Source organism: Ceratotherium simum, chromosome 26, assembly GCF_057802395.1.
Source record: "Ceratotherium simum simum isolate JZ-2026a chromosome 26, ASM5780239v1, whole genome shotgun sequence".
Lineage (NCBI taxonomy): Eukaryota > Metazoa > Chordata > Mammalia > Perissodactyla > Rhinocerotidae > Ceratotherium > Ceratotherium simum.
The window spans coordinates 38,088,695-38,113,175 of NC_141925.1; the positions used below are offsets into that span (position 1 = coordinate 38,088,695).

Consider the following 24,481-nt stretch of genomic DNA (forward strand, 5'->3'; position numbering starts at 1 on the left):
GAGCAAAGGCATCTAAAGCCATGGCCCCTGTCCCCAGGACAGCTGTGGGCTCCCCTGGGGATGGGCCCACTGGCTCCACTGCCATCTCACTGTAATGGAAGGGGCACAGATTTGAGTGAGCCCCCTTAGGAAAGTTAAAAGTGCTAGACAGACATCACTCTCCAGTAGAATCATCACCATCATGGGGACAAATCCCAGGCCTAGGAACCAGGAGCCTTTGGATTCGCCCTGAGAGTTATATGACCTTGGGAAAGTCACTTTCCTCTCTGTTCCCTTTCCTCAGTTCCCTTTTCTTTAAAATGGAAATAATAATAGTCTCTACCCCATGAGACTTGTAAGGAGAAGATGAGTTACAAGAGTGCTTTGGGTACAGCCAGCCCTCAGTCAGTGCTGGCTGTCATCGTTGGAACTGGTTAAGGACTTGGGAGAGTTCTGCTTGTCTGGCAGGAATTAAGAAGAAAATTGTGCTTGAGAAGAAAATAATATGTTAAGATTATAAATTTAGTTTCAAATATTTAACTAACCTTATTCAAACGTCTGGTCGTTAGTGGTTTTTAAAATGTACTAAATGCATAAGTAGAATAATAAGACTTATTGTTTTTTAATGTGTAACTTTATTACATTGAATAATAATTTGACAGTAGCCACAGATAGTCCTCTCTGTGTCACAGAAGACACCTGCAGGGCCACCCTGAAGCTGATGCTGATGTGACCCTTCTTTGCCTAATTCCTGTTGGCCAGGATTCCCCACAGGCGTCACCTCCCCCAGAGACCTTCCCTCCGTGGGCTCTCACAGCCCTGTCTTGATGTTAATTCTTGTCACTGAAAATCTTGCTAAAGCAGGTTAGTTGGTCTGTTGGTCCTAGCAAGGCGATATAATTACATCTCCCTTTGGTCACAGAAGGGCAGCAGCCTTAGGGTTCCATTGTCCTGCCCTGGAAATGTAACTGTGGGAAGTGGGGGCCACTGAGCTGACAACAATCACCCCAGATCCGCTCTGGAGAGGCTTTGGGGGCTAAATCCCATGGTAGATTGGAGGGGGAAAACGGAGTTTGCATGACCCCTTGGTTGAATTTAACACGGCTCTAGGCCTGGGTGTCGGCTCTGCCAGGGCAGCCGGAATTTTTAGACCTCGGGACACCCAATCACCCTGTTGAAACCCACAGGAGACCTAGGGAGGGTAAGATTGTGAGTTATTAATTTATCACAGGGGAAGGTCCTTCGCAGGGCTGGAAACCTTAAGGCCAGCCTCCAAGAAGCCCAACTGGTGAGGCAAAGGTAAGCAGCGACTCCAGCACACCAGGGGACAGTGGAGGGGGGATGGCCTCTTGGTGTGTCTCACAAGGTCAGCCTTAGGCCTGGTGCCCTGACCTATTCCTTGCCCAGACCCCCTGTCCAGATTGTTCATGCCCACCAGAGTCGATATTTTGGGGCTCCCTGTATTCTCCTTTTTAGTGTTCCAGCTGACCCTGCCCTCTGGGTTCATACAGTATTATTCCAAACAGGGTACACGTCTATACATTTCTTTATGGACTGAAATGTGTCTCTTGAGAAACTCATATGTTGAAGCCCTAACCCCCAATGTGACTGTTTTTGAAGACAGAGCCTTTAAAGAGGTAATTAAGGTTAAACTGGGTCATAAGGGTAGGGCCCTAATCCCATATGACTGGTGTCCTTCTAAGAAAAGGAGCAGATACCAGAGATCTCTCTCTCTTTGAAAGCACAAAGAAGAGGTCCTGTGAGCACATAGTGAGATGATGGCCACCTACAAGCCGGGAGAAAAGGACTCATGATGAAACCTACCTTGGTGACACTTTGATCTTGGACTTCCCAGCCTCCAGAACCGTGAGAAATAAATTTCTGTTGTTTAAATCACCCTTTGTTCTGGTAACTGTAGCAGACTAAGACAGCACCTGATGGGCGACGGGAATACATTGGTAAAGAAAGACTAAAAAGGAGCTTACTGTCTAGGAAGGGAAACAGATGATAAATGAGTAAATAAATAATTTCAGATTGTGAGGTTACTGAGGAAAACTACAGTATTATGAAAGACAGTGGTGGGGGGTGGTAATGGTTTTCTTATTTTGGGCCTTAAGGAAGGCCTATCTGTGGAGGTGACTTTTGAGCTCGTCAAGGATGACAAGGAGCCAGCTGTGTGCCTCTGAGGGAAGAATATTCCGGACAGGAGAAGTAGCTGCAGAGGTCCTAGGTGGGCAGAGGCACAGCACGGCCACGGGGGCTGGAACGTGAAGAATGAGGTTGGGAGGTCCGCAGAGCCAGGCAATGAGGATGAGCTGAAAAGTCTTTGGAGGGTTTTAAGCAGAGGAGGGGTGTGATCTAATTTATCTGATAGGGATGACTTTGGCAGTGTCCTCAACCTCTAATTCAGGAGACAGACAAGAAAACAGGCAAAAATCAGAGCAGCCTGATGGGTGGTTTGCTAGAAGCTAAGGCCATGGGAAAGTAAAGGGATTTCACCAATGTTAGGGCTAGGCCTAACTGTAGGTCTTTGTCATATGCAATTAAGCTGAAATTTATCAAAGGATTTGTCTACTGCTGTTTTTTCTCCACCTCCCTCTCCCCCAAACAATATTAAACAACCACCTTAGCACACTGATTTCTTCCCTCAGATTTTTCAACTTTCCCCAACTTTGGACCTCCTACTTTTGTTGGGGGGGGGGGGTAGTAGGAGCAGAGAGGATTTTGCTTGCAAGTAGGCACGTCTTCCATAGGAGAAGGGGTGTTCTGATCCATTTTATTTCTCCGGGGCAGAAATAATTGGCAGTAAATACATCCACTTACAATCCTAACACTTAAGCAGAGGCTCATTCTCAAGTGGCAACATTAAACAAGCAAGGAGCATGTTTCCCAAGAGGGCACCTTTCCTCCAGGGTATCTGCAGGTATTGCAAGCTCTATGTATTGCAAGGTGTGAAATGTATCCATCTGGGAAGGGAACACAAAGATTTTGGTGAGTTACTGATGATGGGGGGTGGAGGTAGGAACAGTCAGGAAGGGGCACAAGGTGGAGCAGGTCCTGGAAGTGGTAGAGGTGGGTTAGATCATCACTTTCATGCTCTGTCCATTTAACATGGTAATCATGGGTTACCAGGAACAGCTATTCAACCACTATCATAGATGGGGTCTATAGGTAAGGCCTGACAGTACTTTTCTCTTCCAGGGCCTCTTGGTCCAGCCCACACCACCTCACCTGGGCATCAGGGCATTCTGCCTTAATCCCTTCTCCGTCTCATCATTGCTCTGGCCTAGCCAGAGGCATCTGCCCGCCAGGTAGGAGCAGACAGGGAAAGCGGTCTTCTGCCATCTAGCCTCCAAGTGAAGCAGCCGCAGAGCTAATGACTGTGTTCTGCCGGCCACGTCCAGGCAGAGGAGCTTGCAGGGTCTTGGTCTATCTTCAGCCTTCGCCTTCCCAAAGACCTTCCTTGCCTCCTCCCCCTTCCCAGGCTAAGAACCCCAGGAAGGCAGCGGGGGAGAAAGCCCCGCCAAGCCTGCCACGTTCAGTTCAGGGGTGGACTCTACCCGGGCCCGACCGCCGCCAACTAGGGAAGCCCCTCTGGTGCCCACCGCCCCGCAGCTGCCCCCGAACTTCCCTCTCGCACCCTCCCGGGACCTGGCTCCTGCGAGGAGATTTAGGGCGGAAAAAAGCCAATCAATGACACTTGGCACCTGTTTGCCCCTCCTTGCCTGCCAGCGGCCCCGCCCAGGCAGGCGGAGGTTTAAAGGGCCGGGGTGGCAGACGCCCCTCCCCGCTCCCGCCGCCCGCCCAGGCCGCACCCACTTGGGGGCGGCGCGCCGGGGCCTAGTTCTCGGGCGGCAGGCGCGGCCGCTTTAAGCGGGGGCGGGCCTGCGCGCGGTGGCGGCCCAGGCTTCGCAGGGGGTCGCGGGCCGGGGCTGCAGGAGGCCGGCTGCCGAGGTCGGGGTAAGCGCGGGCAGGTGCGGGTGGGCGGCGGAACGGCCCTGGGAGGCGCGCGCGGCGGCCCCGACGGATGCAAGGGGGCCCGGTCGTGTGGCCGCCTCTGCGGCGCGGCGGCTCCGCCGATCGACGGAGGTCCGAGTGCCCGGACCCCTCCAGCCGGCCACTGGGGCCCAGCCCGGGCGGCGGGGGCTGGCGGCGGCCCGCAAACCTCCGCCGCTGCCTGGCCGGGGAGCTACGGGACGCGGAGGGCAAGCGGCGCGGGAATTGGCCCTCGGCGCTCACCGTAGCCCGGCCTGGGAGGCGGGCGCTGGGTGTGCGGGGACGGTGACAAAAGGAGGAAAGCGCAGGGCCGTTTGAAACCGGGGAGATAGGGCGTGCGGTTGGGGCCGCGTCCCCCCGGAGGCGCCCTCCGGCCAGCCCAGCACCTCCTGGCCTCCGCGCAGGCACCTGGCTCACCTGGCCTGGCGCGGAGAGCGACGGTACGGCGACGACAGCGCCCCCTCTGGCCCGGCGGCGCCGCCTCAGACCCGGCGCGGCGGGGCGGGGCGGGACGGCCGGGGCGGCGGGGCCGTTTGCCTCTGCGCCGACGCGGCCCGCCTCCGGCCTTCCCACCTGGGCCGGGACGCGGGGGCTCGACGGAGGCCGCGCGGCCTCAGGGGTCTTCGAGACAGACGGGCGGGATGGGACGTTTTCCCTGTTCTGGGCCCCCTAAGGCCAGGTGGGAAGCTCTTGGGGCCCCGGGAAATGGGAGAGTTGACGACTTCGGTGAAAAAGGGGGTCACCGAGCCTTTAAAAACTTTGGGCCTGACCAGAAGTTTCTTAGCAGGGAGAGGTCGTGACCTTGACTCTTGGGTCCCCGGGAATGGGGATGGGGATGCGGGGCCTTCGGTGTTTGGCGGAGGGAGGGTGGCCCGAAAGAGGAAGCGCTAGTTAGGTCATCCATCAGGGCTGACAGGTCCCTCCCTTTGGTCTTGTTAGTGACTTTTGCTCTGAGCCAGAGGAGTGGGACTTCCGGTGGGCTGTGCTGGAACAGCTGTGGACGTCTTCTCTGCATCGAAGTGCTTTTGGTGTCGCCTAGAGAGTGGCCAGAAGGGGCTTTGTGGTGTCAGGATATCCCCATCACTTGGGGCAGAAGTGTGAGCTGCAAGGGGGTGCAGCCGGTAGGGAGGGCTTTTGAAAGGCCTGCAGAAGTGTTATTGGTATGTGTGTTACAGAAAGAAGAAAATGAAGTCATGAAACTGCCTCCTAATGTAGAGTGAAATTAGGCAGTTATCTTTACAAGGAAGATGGGTAAAAGCCATTTCCCCAGGTTCTCCGGAGCTTTTGTGAGGGCTCTTAAAATAGAAACCAAGTCTCCCTCTGTGTCAGCCTGAAGAGGCAGTTTTTAAAGTGTGGTCAGCAGCAGCCTAAAGCATTTATTGATTCATTCGAGGAGCATTTTTTGAGTGCCTCCTGTGTACCAGCTGCAAACGAAATTTACAGAGTCCGGGGCCCCTCACTCAACCACAGTCTCTGGGTGGTGTTGGGGAGTCCAGCTTTGGCTCCTGGTGACCTTAATGCACACTTAAGTTTGAGAACCAGTTACCTAAGGTAGAAGTTGCCAGATCCAGTCTGCTGCCTGTTTTTATACAGCCCCTGAACTAAGAATGGTTTTTACGTTTTTAAATGGTTGTGAAAAAGTCGAAAGAAGAATAATGTTTCACAAATATTTGAGAATTATATGAAATTCAAATTAAAGTTTTATGGATCATAGCCATGCTTGTTCGTTTACGTGTTGTCTGTGGCTGTTTTTTGGCTACAGCAGAGCTGAGCCATTGTGACAGAGACCACAAAGCCTAAAATATGTACTATCTGGCTCTTACAGAGAGTTTGCCAACCCCTGGCCTAGGGAAAGAAGGACATAAAGTAGGAAAGAAGAGCATCTGGGTGTAAAATTCATGTTTAGAAATTAACAGACAAAATGGACTTAAGTAAATTTTATTTTCAAAAAAGCAGAGGGAATAGTGTTGTATTCTGGATTAAAGCAAAAGTATTTAGATTGGTAGAGGCATTTAGGTAAGATTTTCAGAGATTGTGAGCCTGTGCCTTTAATAAGTTGGCTAACCGTATGCTTCTTTTCATAGCCTCAGTGAACTCATGGACCTGATACTTTTCTCTTGAGAAACAAACTAGCTCAAAAGAAAGATGGCATTTGTTGCAACACAAGGGGCCACGGTGGTTGACCAAACCACTTTGATGAAAAAATACCTTCAGTTTGTGGCAGCTCTCACGGATGTGAATACGCGTGAGTTGATCCTTTGTCATTAAGAAATGCATTAATGTGACTCGTTCATCTCTGTTCAAATGATGTGCACATTGAGATAAATAGTAACATTAACTTTTATCCTAATTTCCCCTTTCTGTGCCTTGTGGAGAAGCAAAGTGATGAGCATTACTGGCTGGAACCCCAAAGAGGCACGTGTGTGTGTGTGCGCGCGTGTCTGTGTGTCTGTGTGTCTGTCTGTCTGTCTCCTTGTCTGTGCGTGTGCATGTATGTCTGGGAGTATGAGTGTGTGTGACTGGTAGTAGGGAACTAGTTATGTGCCTTCTGTTGGACCATGACAGTCAAACTGATAAGATCTGATTGCTTCTCTTAAATTATTAAATCCAGTAATTTTAGGAATGTCCTTAACATAATTCCAGTTACCTAATGATTTGTTTTGCCATTTACAGCTGATGAAACAAAGTTAAAAATGATGCAAGAAGTTAGTGAAAATTTTGAGGTATGAGCTTTATATTTTATATTTTTCATTTTGGGGTTAAAATTCTTCTGTGCTTTCCTATTGCTTCTCTGTCAGTCTTTTTACTGGTAACTCAACAGTCGTTTTTTTTGTTAATATAATTTATTGTGTTGTATTGAAATTGAAACTTGAAAATTTGTACACAGTGTTGTCCAACTTTTTCACTCTAGTTATAGTGCCCCAAACGATGTTGAGGAGTGTTGCTTTTATTTTGGTTGTTTAACATTTTTTTATTTTTAAATATGGTAACTCTTTTGGGCATATACTCAGGATTCACTCAGACTTCTGCTGTGCATCTGTTATGTTCATGTAATAGATGGCATGTTACTGTGGAATGAGAGCAAGATGTCAATTTGGGCTCTATTGCTTATGACTTCTGTGACCTTGACCAAGCTGTTTATCTCCTCTGGGCCTTACATTCTACAATTTCATATTGTCCCATAGGTCCCTCAGACTCTGTTCATTTTTCTTCAGTCTTTTTTCTCTTTATTCTTTGATCTGCCTTCAGGATCACTGACTTTTTCTGTCATCTCCAGTCTGCTGGAATGTTACTTTTAAATTTCAGTTTATTTCCATTGTTTGTATTTTTAAATTTCAGTTATTGTACTTTCACTTGTAGAATTTCCATTTGGTTCTTTTTAGATTTCACTTCTCTACAGAGATGCCCTATCTTCATTTATTAAGACCATATTTTTCTTTTATTCTTTGAACATGTTTATAATGACTGCTTTAAGGTCTTTATCTACTAAGTACAACATTTGGGCTCTATAATGGTTGATTTCTGTTGACTGTTGGTCACATTATCCTGCTTCTTTGAATGTCTAGTAGTGTTTGATTGTATACTGAACGTTGTTTGTGAAACGTAGGGATGCTAGATTTCTGCTACCTTCCTCTGAAAGAGTGTTGATATTTTTATTGTAGTTGGCAGTTGCTAGCTGGTCTATTGAACTTGGGTAGACTTGGTTTTATGCTGTGGTAGGGAGGATATGTGGGAAGCCCAAGGTGTTTCCCAAGTCCCTCTAACTTGGTGGAATTCAGTCTCCAAACCCTGTCTTCCTGTGGATCTCATCAGAAGTTGATTTTAGGCTTTGTTGGGACAGGTCTAAAATAGGTCTTTCTCTAGGAAACAGTCCTTCCTCAGCTGGATGTCTGGGGTGTTATCAAGTTGTTAAGAAGATCTTTGCACTGTGGTTAGGCTGGAACCCCAACATCCTCTAACATTGCTAGACCTCTGATATCTCTGTTTGTCTCTCAGTCCCAACGCCGCCACTCTCTATAAGCCTCAGGTAGTCTTAGGCTTCCTTACCTGTGTGTGCAGAGTGCCCCCAAGGACACAAGGGAGAACATCCCCATCCCCATTCTGTAGTTCTTTTTTCTCTCGGGCTCTGCCCTGCAGATTCCAGCCACTTCAGCTGCCCTGAACTCTGGTGTTTGCTCCTCAGCTCAGCAGGACCACTATGCTCTCCTTGGGCCCCAGCCTGCAGGGCCCCGGTTGGGAAATCATACCCAGGCAGAGGGCCAGGGTGATCGTGGGGCTTAGCTTGTGAATTCTCCTTTTCTTGGTGATTGTGATCATGTACTGCCTCTTGTTCAGCACCTGAAAACTGTTCTCTCATATTTTGTCTAACTTTATGGCTAGTCTGGTGTCCATTAGTGTCACGGGGAGAAGAGAAAGTCACATTTTTTTTTTTTTTTTTTTTTTCCTTTGCTGAGGAATATTGCCCTGAGCTAACGTCTCTGCCAGTCTTCCTCCATTTTTTTAGTACATGGACTGCCAGCACAGCATGGGCGCTAGCAGAGTGGTGTCGGTCTGTACCCAAGAACAAAACCCGGGCCGCCAAAGCGGAGCACGCTGAACTTAACCACTTGGCCACCTGGGCTGGCCTTCACATTCCTTATTTTTAATGTGAGGATGATAAAACCTTTCTCACAGAGTTAATATGATTAAGAAGAATAGAGAAAATGTTTCTTAGCCTCTGGCTTAGTTATTTGAATTAGTAAACAGTAATAAATGCTACTAGGATTGAATCAGATAGCCTAGTGTCTGTAGTAATGGATAGTATTTTCATTTGGTGAGGTTTTTTTTGTTTTGTTTTAAATAGACGTTTTCAAGGATTTGTTACCTTGGATTGAGCTGGAAAGAAATCCTGAGATATTTAGAGATTGAGCTAAAGAGCTTTCTCTTCTGCCCAAGCTGCTAACACAAGCTGTTAAAAAAAAAAAAAAAAAGAGGTGGGAGGTAGAACAGGATAGGCCTGCATTCTGCATTTTATCGGAAGAACTGATAGGAGAGAACCATAGCCCTCGCAGGCTTATTTGAGAAGCTGAAATCATAGAGCTGCCTGTGAACCTGCAGGAACAAGCACATCGCCAGACCTCGAGAGTGGTCATGGGGCTGTCTGGATTAAGTGTCGGACCCCTGCCTCCCCTGTTTAGTGTCTGGCAGTTAGCAAGTTAGTGCCTGGCTTTGGTCTCAGGTGCATTGATTAGATTAGCAGAGTTAAAAGTAAAGCAGTATACTTGGGGCTTTTCCAAATAGTGACTTTTGAAATCTATATGATGTAGACATTTACCTTAAATGGAGTTCAGGTGACTAAGTCCTTCAAAGAATTAAATACTAGAATGACCATCAGTAGTTAATTCTAAATTTCCACCACTACCACCCCAGAAAAAAATATTTAAATCAAGTGAGTGAAATTAAAAAAGAAAAATTCCCAGTGATTTCAGGTGTTTTAGAAATTCATTTCACTAACCGCTTAGGAATAAGATTCTAGGCTAAGTAAATATCATATGGACCATCTTTCAGGACAGAAAATAAAGAAAGCTTCGAGTTAGAAATAACATGAAAAATTCTTATGGATCAAAAAGCTGGAGACTGAGTTGAAATACTGGCAGAATAACCAGGCAGCTTGTTGAATGAATCTTTTTTATGAGAGAAATTTGAAGCTCAGATGTTTTGAAGGCAATGAAATCAGTGTTTGGTGTGGGCTTATGTGCAGATGAGCTTGATTTCTTAATAACGTTGATAATGTTCCAGCATGAATCTTAACCCTCTTTTCCTTGAATCATTGAATGTGGGTGTTATGTAAAAAATCTTAAGCTTTGGGGATGAAAGGTGATGAACAAAGTTCTTGTCCCCAATGAACTCACAGTCTGCTTGGGGAGAGGCTGTCGAGGTACTGCACAGCTTCCGAGGGTGCCTCCCCAACAGTATTGTACAAATGGAGCCCTTAGAATTGTGCACCAGGTTGGCCCTGGGAGACTGATGCTTAGCTGCATATTCCAAGAATTGCAGAACTTACTTTCTTTGCCCCTGTGACACCACAGGCTTTTCTGTTTTTTGCCTGTTTATCTATTTCTTCCTTTATAGACTCCTCTTCTAAGATTACCTTATATAATAGACAACCCCAAATCTTTATTTTCAGACCAGATCAGTGTTTGGAGCTCCAGACACATCTGATTGCCCAGATGCCTCATCTCACCAGCTTGTCAGACTCATGATAGTGCAAGTTTAACTCCTTTCTCTTAGAGACTCCCATCCGTGCCTTTTATTTTTTTTATTTAGTTTTTTTCGCTGAGGAAGATTTGCCCTGAGCTAACATCTGTGCCACTCTTTCTCTATTTTGTATGTGGATCACTGCCACAGCACAGCTGACGAATGGTGTAGGTCCATGCCCGGGATCAAAACCAACAAACCTAGGCTGCCAAAGTGGAGTGTGCCGAAATTTACCAATATGCCACGGGGCTAGCCGCCCATCCCTGCTTTTTATAATCCTGGTTTCTCATAATCTTGTGCCTTTGCATATGCTTTTGTTAGAACCTTCTTCTTCTCCACTTTTTCACATGGTTAACTCCTACTAGCCTTTAGGTTTTCATATAAACGTCTCTTCTTCAGGTAGGTGGTCTCTGCCATTGGTTGCATCCAGTAAATTATATCCAGTTGTTAGATGTTCCCTTAGTTGCCAGTGCTTTCTCGACATCATGATTCTGTGTCGTTAATTCTTTTCTTGATGTCTGTCTTCCCTACCACTCTACTGCCTCCCCCATGGATTGTATCAGCTTTCTTCATTTTATCCCCGTTGAACACACGATAGGAGCTCAGTAAATACCTGTTGAATGAGATGTTAAAAGGGGAAAAGGACTTGGGTGTTAGATACCCTTAATTTGAATACACTTTCAAAACTTACTGACTCTGACATTCAGCAAGTTTTTTAACCTCTCTGAGCCTCTTTATCTGTGCAGTGGATATAATACTTACCTTAGGGTGGAGAGGATCAAATGAGAAAGAATAAAAGGCACAGAGCACAGTGTTTAGCACATAGGTGCTCTAATAATAATATCAGGTAACATTTATTGAGCATTTACCATAGACTGTGTTGTAAGCTTTGTGTATATTGACTCATGTAATCTTTACATGGTTACATAAGGCAGGAAATAGTGTTATTCTTTCTTAACAGATGGGGACACTGAGGCACAGACAGGTTAAGTAACTGTCTAGGGTTACACTTTTTAAGTGGGATCCAGAAACTGCACTAGTAGCCACTTTACTGTCTCCAAGCTGTAGTTTCGTTTCCTGTTCTCCTTTTTAAAATCAGTGCTGGGATAAGTAATGGATTAGATTAGATCATAATCTAAATCATATAGATCTAATTAATACATTAATTTTTAGATTGGAAAAAGGTGTCAGTTTGTTTATGCTCTTCACTTTCCAAATGAAAAAAACTTGAGATATAGAAGCTAAATGACTTTTCAGTGGTCTCATACTCAGGAGTGTGGCAAAGCAGCCTAGAAGGGGCTCCAAGTTCAACATTTTCTGCAGCATTAGTATTTCTAGTTTTAACCGTAAATTTTAGCATTTATTTCTCTTGAACTGGATTTCAGAAGCAACAATCATCCTAATTTATTTAAAACTACATTATCACTAAAACATCTAAAAGTATTAAAAATTACTGTTGGCTCTGCTAAAATGTTTTATATTCTTTTTAGGTTATTATAATATGTGAATTTGAAATGAAAATATGTACACAAACTTAATGCTGTTTTCTTTTATTTTTGCATAATTAGAATGTAACGTCATCTCCTCAATACTCTACATTCCTGGAACATATCATCCCTCGATTTCTTACATTTCTTCAAGATGGAGAAGTTCAGTTTCTTCAGGAGAAACCAGCACAGGTAATCTGGTAAAAAATATCAGTGAGGAAAAAAATGTGGGGCCGGCCCGGTGGCATAAGCGGTTAAGTGTGTGCGCTCCACTGCGGTGGCCTGGGGTTCGCCGGTTCGGATCCCGGTTGTGCACCAACGCACCACTTGTCAGGCCATGCTGTGGCGGCGTCCCATATAAAGTGGAGGAAGATGGGCACGGATGTTGGCCCAGGGCCAGTCTTCCTCAGCAAAAAAAAAAAAAAAAAAAAAAGGATTGGCAGATGTTAGCACAGGGCTGATCTCCTCACAAAAAAAAAAGAAAAAAAATGTTATGCTCTAGGATTACAAGCATTTAGGAATTAAAACAACTCAAAAACCTTACAGTTGCACCTAAAAGTGAAAGAGGTTTTGTCACATAAGGATAAGTTTGTCTAATGCCATTGCCTCCTCAGTTAAATGTCTTGGTTTTATTTTGTTTAGGCCATCTCTTTTACAATTTAAGTTATTCACATTTGCTGACTGGTGACGTGTGTGTACACTATTTATTATAGAGGAATTTACTTATATGTAAAAGGAGGAACAATGGTTTAAGGACCCTCCCCACACCTAGTGCCCACCTCTACTCTTATCAATTTCAATTCTCGTAACTCATGGCCAATTTTCTTTTATCTATACACCCACCCACTCTGCATCCCCTCCCCACCTTGATCATTTTAAAACAGTCCCATTGTATCATTTTTTTCTGTAAGTATTTCAGCATGTATCTCTTAAAAATAACTTCTAAAAAGTTACCATAATACCAGTGAAAGCTTATTGCTAAATAAAGCATTTTTATGTTGTACCAGTTCAAGGTCTTACATATTTGACCTGCATTTTAGTTGTCAGCTCTGTAGACAGAATCATGCAAGCTTAGTGCAGCTGATGATGTAATTAGTCCTTGGGCCCGCGGTACTTGGAGAGGGCGTTCCAGGAGCTAAACTGAGATTATGAAGGGCAGTCTCAGACGAAGTTCAGTTTGTGTTTTGCTCTTCGTCTTAAATCCACTTCATATGCACACGGTAGTGTCTTGCTGGGAACACTGATAAGGTGTGAAAGAGGGAAAATTTGGCTTACTTGATCTGGTACACAATTGTAGAAATATTGAAAGTAATGGTTTGCAGTATATTTTTTGGATTACATTTAAATAATTTACAGGACTGTTTTTGAAATTGGATCTGTCTTGTAGTGTGGTGGTTACCAGTGCAGGAGACAGACAGCTGTGTGACACTTGTAGAATGGGAGAGAATTACTTTGGAACTCTGAGAAGGATTTTATATTTACATTTTTTATTTTTCTTTACCAGCAACTGCGGAAGCTAGTTCTTGAAATAATTCATAGAATACCAACCAATGAACATCTTCGTCCTCATACAAAAAACGTTTTGTCTGTGATGTTTCGCTTTTTGGAGGTAACCTTTGAAAATTCTTGTTATTTAGCCATATTCACAACTTTCAATGACTTTCTTATTGTAAAATCCAGTATTATACAGTTGTTTCCCTTTCACTAAAGTTCTGATTCACATGAGTAAAAATTTCTTAATGTCTGTTTTCCCCCATTTTGCCAACCAAATTAAAGATTATTAATTGAAGATAATTTTTTTGAGTCACTGGGGAGTTGAGTAGACATAGTGGAAATCTTGGGAAGTGAGTTTGGTGATGGTCGACAAACTCAGAGTACGGGATTCTTTGGTTTCAGGCTTTCTAGTTTTGTGTGTGTCAAGCACTGTAGATGCTCATAAAGAGTTTCTTATTCTTGGGGTGAATCTATCTGGTACTTGTTAAGTACCCCTTGGAAAGATGAGCTTTGGAGGGGGATAGAGTTGGATTCAGATCCTGGCTCTGCCATTTACTAGCTGTGTTACGTTAGCCATGTTGCTTACCTTCTTTGAGCATTAACGCCTCCTGGGTGAAGCGTGAATGGCACCCCCTTAGAGTGTTTGGAGAGTGTTTAGCACAGGGTCTTGTACGTGGTGGGTGCTCAGTATTCTTTTGGCAATATTTTCAAACAATGGTCAGTTGGGCCATTAAGACCTTAGTTTGTGGTGTGACTTGCCATAAATATCAGTTAACTCATCCATCAGAGCTTTACTCTCTAGAACTTACTGGTGAGATGCCCTCTGACGGTCCACCAGAAACCATGAAAGCTTTCTGTCTGGGACAGCTGTGTCCTGTGGGTTTATGAGTGTTCAACAAATCTAATCTCAGTTGGTTGATGGAGGATGGGTATACAGAAAAATGCTTAGAAAAGAATCTTTAATCTTTAGATTAAAATAAGTCCTCAGAAGTATAACCTTTTTTTAAATTTGTTTTTTTTTAAAGACGGAAAATGAAGAAAATGTTCTTATTTGTTTAAGAATAATTATTGAGCTACACAAACAGTTCAGGCCACCCATCACACAAGAAGTAAGTGTTTATCCTGATAGTGTTTATGAAGTGTGCCAACACATTTCTTCTGCTGTGAAAATTTTTTACTCTCTTTTAGAGCTGACAGAACATGTGCTACTTTCAAGCATAGAAAAAACATGGCCTAAGTTGGGAGAAATTCCTTATGGATTTAACAGTTACATTTTTTATTTTAAAGGTGTATATGAATATTTTACTGAATTTGTTCGGTAGTTAAAATGTGTTAACTGATCAACTGGCAGGGCTCTCTGGATGGTTCCGGTATTTAATGTCTGATGTGCCAGAGATTTCGATTATTTTATGTTATACAAGAGTTAAGACGTCAGTTCTGAAGTCGGAGCTGGGTTTGAATCTCAGCTCTGCAATTCAGTAGCTGTGACATTGGGAAACTTCTAAGTGTTTGGAGCCTTTTCCGTTAAATGGGGACAGTCACAGTACATCTTCCGAGATTGCTTGGAGAATTAAATGTAAAGGTTAAAGCTCTTAGCATAGCAGTTGGCAACTACAGAATAAGCATTAAATATTCTGTGCTAGCCATAATTAAGATAATATCTTATCTGATGATAGCCTTAGTAAATGCCTGTTGTAGGTTATTTGGAAATTAAAAGCATAACAATGAAATAGAATTCATTCTATCTTAAAACAATGTTTAATGTCTTGGTGATTTCCTTTCCTTTTTCCCACCTTGTGTATATTTTCTACATAATTGGAATGATACTCTATGTGACATTTTGTGTCCTGATTGTTTCCCTTCACATTATGTGTAAGCATTTTCTCAATCATAAAAAATTCTTTTTGAAGTTAATTTTTTGAAAAATTTTATTGAGGTCATAATACTTTATAACATTGTGAAATTTCAATTCTATGTTATTATTTGTCAGTCACTGTATAAATGTGCCCCTTCACCCCTTATGCCCACCCCCAACCCCTTTTGCCTCTGGTAACCACTAAACTGTTCTCTTTGTCCATGTGTTACTTTGTCTTCCACATATGAGTGAAATCGTATGGTGTTTGTCGTTCTCTGTCTGGCTTATTTTGCTTAACATAGTACCCTCAAGGTCCATCCATGTTGTGAATGGCATGATTTTGTCTTTTTTATGGCCGAGTAGTATTCCATTGTATATATATATATATACATGTTATGAAGTTAAGTTTTAGTGGGTACATAATATTCTTTCATTTGGGTGCCCTTATTTTTGCATATTTAAGGTGTTTCAAATTTTTATTTTATGGCTGTTACTGAATATCTGTTTACAGTTCAAATTTTTTCATACAATGGGTTTGTAGAAATAGAATTATCAGGTCAGAGGTGTTTTAATGTTTCTGATATGTATTGTTAAATTGCTTTCCAGAAAGATTTCAGCAGTTTATGCTTCCCTTAGTTTATGAGTCCTCCTCTCGTTGCATTCTCTCCAGCAGGGTGTAGTACTACTTTTTGAAAGGCAAAAGTGGCATTTACTGGGGCTGGCCCTGTGGCCTAGTGGTTAAGTTCAGCATGCTCCACTTTGGTGGCCTGGGTTCGGTTCCCAGGCACCGACTACACCACTGGTTGGTGGCCATGCTGTGATGGTGACCCACATACAAGTAGAGGAAGATTGGCAACAGATGTTAGCTCAGGGCAAATCTTCCTCAGCAGAAAAAAAAAAAAAAAAGACATTTATTTAAATTTTCATTCCCTTGTTCTTCCTGAATTAAAACTGTTTTCTGTTTTCAGTCTTCTGTATTTCTTTTTTTTGTCTGTTAACATTTGTTGCCTGTTTATGTTTTGAGTCTGACGTTTTTCTTACCTGCTTTATGAGTTCTTGTATAGTAAGACTATTAACATTTTTCTTATTTATTGTAAGGATTTTCTGTTTATCAATGTCTTCCTTACACTGTCTTTTTCTTCTTAGATTCATCATTTTTTGGATTTTGTGAAACAGATTTACAAGGAGCTTCCAAAAGTAGTGGTATGTCTTCAATATTATTTGAATTTGTTATCTGTATTTGTTTATTACTTCCCCATTCTGAAGGGAATTTGGAACACTTGGGTTGAAGGAATAATTGGGGGGATGTTTTAGAATGGGGACTATTTAGTGATGATCAGAGTGCAGGTTGATATATCAGCCATTTAAAAAAGGAATTCTCTTGCTTTCACTGTTTAGATTAAATAATCTGTTTTTAACATAAAAGCAATATATTCTTATTGTAGAAATTTTGCAAAAACGGAAAGTAAATTATAGTTCTCTCCCTTGTAAGAACCACTGACGTTGAGGTTTTGTTTTGCGTTTCACTTTGTGCTTTTTAAAGATGTTTGTGCTCACAGTCTTGAAGCCTATCGGGGAGGTGGTCTATATTTCAGTATTTTTCTGTGTCATTAAAATTCTTTCCTATAGTGAAAGAACTCTTTCCGAGCAGTGCCACCAATATTAAAGTGTGTGGAGTGGGAGAGGAGCGTCTCCTCCCATCTTATTCTCACTCGTTAGAAGGAATTGCTGTGACCAGTTTAGAACATCTTCCCAGACTTCTCCTGAGTCATAACTCGTAGTGACTCCATAATTGTCTTATCATGTGCATGTGCCTTGACCGTCTCCCTGCTGCTTGTTTCCCTGACTTTCAGTTCTTTACTATCACAAATAATGCTACGGTAAAAATCATTGCACATAAATTTGTTTATGTGTCAGAGTTTTTATTTTAAAGTATTTTTAAGCTTAAAAATTTTTTTAAATTAACATGGTAAAACTGACTCTTTTTGGTATTTTAAGGATTTTAATCTGCTAATAATGTATAAAACTGAAAATTAACTGTATTCCAAGTTATCAAGTCATCATCCACCATTTCAGTCAGAGCCTTAGAGCTGCTTTTCGTAAGAAGCTGTCTTGTTTAACGTGAAGCCCAAATTCCATTGAGAACTAAGGATGACAACAAGGTCCTGGCTTTTAAGAATGTCTTCTGTGCTTTGCTTCTGTTCACATCTTTGATCTCTATTTAGGAGACTATTTGGAAAGTTGATTCAGTAGGGGCTAGCTCCTAGTTTTTTGTCAGAGGGATGAGGTACATTCTTCCCTGCCTCACGGAGGCATGGTAATGTCATGTGATATGCATTTCATCTTTATCAGCCAGGAAGGAGCAGGAAATACTTGGGAAAAGTTTTTGTTTTCTGTTGTCATAGGTGGAGAATGTTGCCTCTGTCCTGTTATCTTTTTTTTTTTTTTTTTTTGAGGAAGATCAGCCCGGAGCTAACATCCATGCCAAACCTCCTCTTTCTGCTGAGGAAGACTGGCCCTGAGCTAACATCTATTGCCAATCCTCTTTTTTTTTCCCTTTTTCTCCCCAAAGCCCCAGTAGATAGTTGTATGTCATAGTTGCAAATCCTTCTAGTTGCTGTAGGTGGGACGCGGCCTCAGCATGGCCGGACAAGCAGTGCGTTGGTGCGCGCCCGGGATCCAAACCCGGGCCGCCAGTAGCAGAGCGCGCGCACTTAACCGCTACACCACGGGGCCGGCCCCCTGTCCTGTTATCTTTATGGTCCTGAATAAAGAGGCCCCCAAGTACTGTGGGATTGGTGCCATGTACACATGGAGAACATTTGGTTTCTTCCACCACATGTCAGGTGTATTTTCTTAAGGAATATTGCGTTGGACTTTAGAAACAGTGGTTTCTGTTCTTTTTATACAGAACCGCTACTTTGAGAACCCTCAAGTGATCCCCGAGAACACGGTCCCTCCCCCAGAAATGGTTGGTATGATCACGACAATTGCTGTGAAGGTGAATCCTGAGCGTGAGGACAGTGAGACGAGAACAGTAAGTTTTTTCATTGTTTTGTTTTTATGTGTCCTACACATGGTATAGGAAAAAATGAGATACTGACTTTTTAGACCACTTAAGTTTTTTCTTTTTTTCTTAAACACTTGGAGGCATTTAAGATTAACAAGTGTGTATATGCATGAGAGAGCATCACTGATTCTGCTGTACAGCCTTGAAGTGGTGAAAGTGAACTATTTCTCAACATTGCTGCAAAGATAGAAAGATAAAATTGTAGTGGAAATCCAGAATCACATGTTGGAAAGAGCAGCTGACCAGGCCGGGGTCCTCTCTTCCGTGCTTAGTGTTGACGTTAATGAAGTCGCTTTAAACGACAGAAAAATTTGTTGTTCAGTGTCTGTGAGAGCGTGGTCTCTGGGGACAGAAGCTCTGGAACGATGTTCTAGCCCCACCACTTGGGTTTTCTGACTGTAGGAAAGTTCATAAACCTTTGTTCTGGCCTTAACGTTTCATTATCTGAAAAACCTGTCTCATGGAATTTTGTGAAGGTAGTGCTGGTGTTGTCTGCAGGTAATGTATTTTATTTGTAATATCTGCCACATAGGTAACATTTACTGAGCGTTTTCTATGACTGTATTTTTATGATTGAATTAAGAATATCATCTATATTTGTTTCACTGAGATGGTTTGCAGAACGTTTCCGTTTGTGCTGGGATAAACAAGAAATTACATTTTGAATAAAGCTTTCATTCCTTTGCTCTTCCTGAATTAGAATTTGTTTTCTGTTTATCAGTCTGTGTGTCTTTTCTTGCTTGTCTGTCCCTATTCATTGCCCATTTGTAGTTTGAGTCTGACATTTTCCTTACCTGTTTTATTATATTAAGACTTATTAAATTTTTTCTTATATTTATTGTAAGCGTTTTTCCTGTTTGTAAGTATCTTTGAATAAAACTGGGTAAATTTGTACTTTTTGCTGTTCTTTTACATAAGTAAAATAATAGATACTAATTTACAAATTTTCTCAGGTGATTTGAATATCTCAGTTTTGACCAGTTTTCCTGAAGTTTTTTACTACAGGTGATTCCATTGGAAAATATAAAAATTTTTATATTAAATGATAGTTTGTATACTTTGTATACAGTTCTTTCACCACAGATATTTACAAAGATGTGTCAGTGTTTTCCCTTCCTTTTATTTCGGTGGGGTGGTGCTTAGTCATGGGATACTGGTTGGGGCTGTTTTAAGTGCCACTGTCATAACCACAGTCCTGCTTGTTTCTGTCTTACAGCATTCCATCATTCCCAGAGGGTCTCTGTCTCTGAAGGTGTTGGCAGAATTGCCCATTATTGTTGTTTTAATGTATCAGGTATGCATATTGCTTATTAGTTTCTTTGGTTTTTGGCCTCTTATTTTATGACAAAGTTCACATCTGATTTTCTGTGGCAAATAGATGTGTGTGATACACACATGCTGACTAATGTAATGAATCCTATAGTTTCTTTGGTATGCCAGATTGTTTTGCTATAGCAGAGTGTAAGAGCATGAAAATCTGATATGTTTGCTTTTAGCTCTACAAACTGAATATCCACAATGTTGTTGCTGAATTTGTGCCCTTGATCATGAATACCATTGCAATTCAGGTATCTGCACAAGCCAGGTGAGATATCTTCAGACAGTGACATAGCTGGACTGCCACAGTGCTTTAATTCCAAGTAAAAATACACTTGATGTCATTTGTAAGGCATGGAAATTTTGAGTGATAAAATTTTGGTGAAAATATATGTATTTTTTACTTTTCAAACTTGTATTTCAAAGATAATAGCAATAGTTATTTTAGTTCTTTATTTTGGAAAGATGACATGTCTCGGTCTTTGGTGTCTTGTAACTTGAGTGCTATCATTAGGCGTTACTATACTCACTATGGGCTATGGGATATCCAAGGCTTTCTCACCTTCAGGCCTTTGTTGCTGTTCCTTTCAGCATGAGTGCTAGAATGTTCTCTATTTCCTCTGTTGTCCCTTACCTATTACCCTTAATCATGGAATAGGCCAACCGTATTCATCCTTTGATGCCTCTTAGGGAAGCTTTTTCTCAGACTTCATGGCATTCCTCTTAAGACCTTTAACACTAACTCTCTTGACTTGCAGCCTCTCTGGCTCTGAGTCATTTGAGGGCTGGATCTAAGGGTGAATCGGCTCTAAAACCCCTGTGGCCCTGGCACAGGGTCTATCACTAAGTAAATCGGTACCCTAATGCTCTCTGCTGAATGAGTAGATCAGTCTAGCATTGACTTATGGGATGTACATTGTAACTGCTGTGGAATGGCCTGGAGAACTGCTTGCTTTATTCCTTTAAGCTCTTTATGTTATTTGGAACTGCATAAAAGCGTGGAAGCATTTACCATTACTGCCTTGTTGTTACGACGGTCTGTGTAGAAATCAAACTTTTGGACTTAGTAATTATTATAGGCTTTTAATTAATATTAACGTCACCTAAAGACTTGAGAGCCAATATTGTAACTTTTATTCACTTCTTATTCAGGCAACATAAGCTTTACAACAAGGAGTTGTATGCTGATTTCATTGCTGCTCAGATTAAAACATTGTCATTTTTAGCTTATATCATCAGAATTTACCAGGTAAGTTCATTGACTTTTAAGTCCAGTTTACTGAGATATAATTTATGTGCAATAAGATTCACCTTTTGTAGGTATACAGTTCTACGAATTGACAGATGCATACAGTTGGTAACCACCAACACATCCAAACATTTCCATCACTCCCCCAAATTCCCTTTTATTCATTTGTAATCCGTTTCCTCTTCCCACCTCCAGTCCCTGGCAAACCCTGGTTTGTGTTCTGTCCCCATAGTTCTGCCTTTTCCAGAATGTCGTATAAATGAATCATATAGTGGGCAGTATCTGTAACCTTTTGAGTCTGGTTTCTTTCACTTAGCAGTAACGCTGAGATTCATCCTTGTTATTTTGTTGGTAATTCACTACTTCTTATTGGTGGTTACTTGTCTCAGTCTGCTTAGGCTGCTGTAACAAAATATCATAGACTGGGTGGCTTAAACTACAAGATTTATTTTCTCTCAGTTTTGGAGTCTGGAAAGGCCAAGATCAAGGTTCTAGCAGGGTTCACTTTCTGGTGACGCCTCTCTTCCTGTATTGCAGATGGCACTGCCTTCTTGCTGTGTCCTCACATTGGGGGAGGGGAAATGAGAGGGAGAGATCTCTCTCTTTCTCTTCTTATAAGGTGACAGGCCTTTCAGATTAGGGCCTCACACTTAGGACCTCATTTAACCTTAATTACCTCCTAAAGACCCCATTTCCAGAGACAGCCACAGTAGGGGTGAGGGTTTCAACATATGGATTTTGGAGGGACATGTTTAGTCCATGGCAGTAGTATTCCACTGTGATGAGCATTTGGGTTGTTTCCAATTTTTTTTAAAGCAGCTTTATCAAAATATAATGCACATATCGTAAAACTTACCGTTTTAAAGTATACAGTTCAGTGGTTTTAAGTTTGTTCACAGATTTATACAACCATCACCACTATCCAATTTTAGAACACTTTGCTCACCCCAGAAAGAAACCCCATACCTATTAGCAGTCACTTTCATTCTTCCCTGACTCCTAGTCCCTGGCAGCCGCTAATGTACTTTCTGTCTTGATAGATTTGCCTGTTTCATTTTTGGCCATTATTAGTAAAGCCACTATAAACAAACTTTTGCACACAGATTTTTGCGTGGACATATTTGGCTCATTGACTTTTGCTGTTGGAAGTTGGTGTTATAGCAAATTATGTAGGAGAGATTAGAACTTCAAAAAATGGCATTATCAACTAAACCTGTGATAAAAAAGTTTTGGATGCTTTTTTGAGGAGCCTGTAGAGTGGTTTTATTTTTCTTTTTGTCTTTCCCATTTGTAGTTATAGTCTCTCCTTATTTACATTGTAAGAAGAACTTGAAGGAAAAAGAAGATACCTTCTCTCCCATTAGTCATACAATGTTTTTGAATAAAATTTTTGTATAGTCATGATTACTCAGAAGTATGAAATAAATTTAGTCCTGATCTATTCTATAGCAATGGAATTGTATTATAATTTATTATTTTTTAAGGATTTTATTTCAGGAAAATAAAAAATGAGCATATGCATGCCAAATTGTTTAGAATAAAGCTACCTTGAAAGCATTTGTAGCCATTTGTAGCCATTTTTTTCCCTTTTTCAGTGTGTTTATCTAGATAAAGATAACTTACACTAAGAAAATTGAACATTTGGTTTAAAAAATCTAAATGAGGTACCCATTGGTATTTTAGTCAACTTGAGTTAATCTTGGTGAATTGCTTTCCTAAAACACCTCCTAAGGAGATTGTGATCAGAGCTTATTCTGAGTTGATTAATGGTGTCTCTGGTGTTATTCACAACTTAGATTAAAGGGATGACTAGGTAAAGAGTATTTATTTATTTTTTTAATTTTCAATATTTACTTCTCCCTCCTTCCCCCCAGTAATGAAGTAATACATATTCATTGTTGAAAGTTGGGAAAATAGAGAAAAGTACAAAGAAGACATCTATAATGCCATTATGTAAAAAAACTGCTGTTTATGTTTCTCTCCATCCTTCCAGTATGGCAGTGTGCACACACACCAGCTATTACAACTTTTTGGATAATGCTTGTTGATTAGGCCTTTTACTTTCTGAGGGTCCTTTGAGCCAAGCTTCGTCTTACTGAATTTTCTAAAAGTTTATAACATTTGGGTTTTTCTTAACAACCCCCATCCGTGTAACTGTTATTTTACTCCTTATTTTTTACAGGAGCTGGTGACTAAGTATTCTCAGCAGATGGTAAAAGGAATGTTACAGTTACTCTCAAATTGTCCAGCAGAGACCGCACACCTCAGAAAGGAGCTTCTGATTGCTGCAAAGCACATCCTCACAACAGAGCTGAGAAACCGTATGTCCACCTTGTGTTTGAATGCTCATGTGGTCTTGTCCCCATCTTTGGGGTGAGACTCCGCTGACATTCCATCGTCGTGCTGTCTTCAGCTTGCTCCAATGTTTTAGGCTCCACCTGTCCTTTCTTTATTGCTGTCTTGGGTTTATCCTTGCCCTTTCTTTCTCTGCCTGCCGCTTTCCCAAGCTCTCTCTGCCTCTCTTCTTTATCTGCCACCAGAGTTCTCCCTTTGTCTCCTTAACAGTCTCATAATTAATGCAATCATTTCCTTAGCATAGCTTCGGTCCTGAGTGTCTCATGGTACTTCTCTGCCTTTTGACTGCATATGTTTTGAAATTGCAAATAGCCATTTGCTTACTGACTCACAGCCAGCAATCTTTAAAAGGTGAGAAGAAAGCAATATTTTCTTGCTCCATGCTGTGAAAATGATGGATTAGTTCTGTTTTTATGCACAAGACTGATACTTGATTTTTGCTAATCTGATAATTATACTTTTTCTATCAATTATTGATTTACAATTTTTTAATACTCTTGGTGTGTCCAAATCATTAGGTTGAAGTTACATCCTAATTGTTTTGAGATGATAATTTCCCCAGTAATTTTTCAATATTAAATGTTTTATTTGCCCCCAGCTTGTAGATCAGGGCATACATAAAACTGAGATTTGGCTTCCTTACATAGTTGTTTTGTGTTGTTTTTTATTTTTTGGTGAGGAAGATTGTCCCTGAGCTAGTATCTGTGCCAGTCTTCCTCTATTTTTTTTTTGTGTGTGGGACACCACCACAGCATGGCTTGATGAGCGGTGTGTAGGTCTGCACCCAGGATCCAAACTCACGAACCCCAGGCTGCCGAAGTGGAGCGCACGAACTTAACCACTACACCACTAGGTTGGCCCCCTCCTTACATAGTTTTTAAACGTGAAAGGAAGGGTACGGTTTGAGTGCTTACACATGGGTTAATACAGTAAAGCTTAGATATCTTTCTGCTATTAAAGTACACATTATAGTGTGACTGTTGCCTATGGATAATAGCTGATTGGAATATAGATGTTTTTAAAATACTCTTTTTGAAATGTAACACATAGGGCGGGCCCCATGGCTTAGTGGTTAAGTGCACACGCTCTGCTACTGGCGGCCCGTGTTCGGATCGTGGGCACGCACCGACGCACCGCTTCTCCGGCCATGCTGAGGCCGCGTCCCACATACAGCAACTAGAAGGATGTGCGACTACGACATACAACTATCTACTGGGGCTTTGGGGGAAAAGAGGAGGAGGATTGGCAATAGATGTTAGCTCAGAGCTGGTCTTCCTCAGCAAAAAAAAAAGGAGGATTAGCATGGATGTTAGCTCAGGGCTGATCTTCCTCACAAAAAAAAGAAATGTAACACATAGAGCAAAGTGCAGAAAAGAAATGTATGATTTCACCAAAAATTACAGAACAAACATGAATATGAACGTCACCCAGGCTGAGAAATG

The 24,481-nt window shown here is 42.0% G+C and overlaps 1 protein-coding gene and 1 non-coding gene across 14 annotated transcripts in view; both read left to right on the top strand.

Moving 5' to 3' along the window:
• The first annotated feature begins 3,808 nt into the window (after positions 1-3,808).
• Positions 3,809-24,481, top strand: part of TRRAP (transformation/transcription domain associated protein) — a 118,434-nt gene continuing 97,761 nt past the window's right edge. For 11 of the 13 annotated variants that reach the window (XM_087417555.1, XM_014795616.2, XM_087417560.1 and 8 more), the window contains exons 1-12: positions 3,809-3,939; positions 6,060-6,220; positions 6,649-6,698; positions 11,781-11,891; positions 13,204-13,308; positions 14,219-14,302; positions 16,195-16,251; positions 17,960-18,085; positions 19,335-19,412; positions 19,615-19,703; positions 20,588-20,684; positions 22,867-23,005. In XM_087417555.1, coding sequence (XP_087273681.1) covers positions 6,121-6,220; positions 6,649-6,698; positions 11,781-11,891; positions 13,204-13,308; positions 14,219-14,302; positions 16,195-16,251; positions 17,960-18,085; positions 19,335-19,412; positions 19,615-19,703; positions 20,588-20,684; positions 22,867-23,005 — 1,036 coding nt within the window. In that variant the 5' untranslated portion in view covers positions 3,809-3,939; positions 6,060-6,120. Of the gene's footprint in view, positions 3,940-4,294; positions 4,416-4,571; positions 4,655-6,059; positions 6,221-6,648; positions 6,699-11,780; positions 11,892-13,203; positions 13,309-14,218; positions 14,303-16,194; positions 16,252-17,959; positions 18,086-19,334; positions 19,413-19,614; positions 19,704-20,587; positions 20,685-22,866; positions 23,006-24,481 lie in introns of those variants that run through there. The other 2 variants (XM_087417557.1, XM_087417556.1) reach the window with 2 other exon arrangements.
• On the top strand, positions 6,347-6,566 carry LOC147913660 (small nucleolar RNA ZL1). Its single transcript, XR_015548657.1, has one exon. It is a non-coding gene; the product is annotated as a small nucleolar RNA ZL1 (small nucleolar RNA).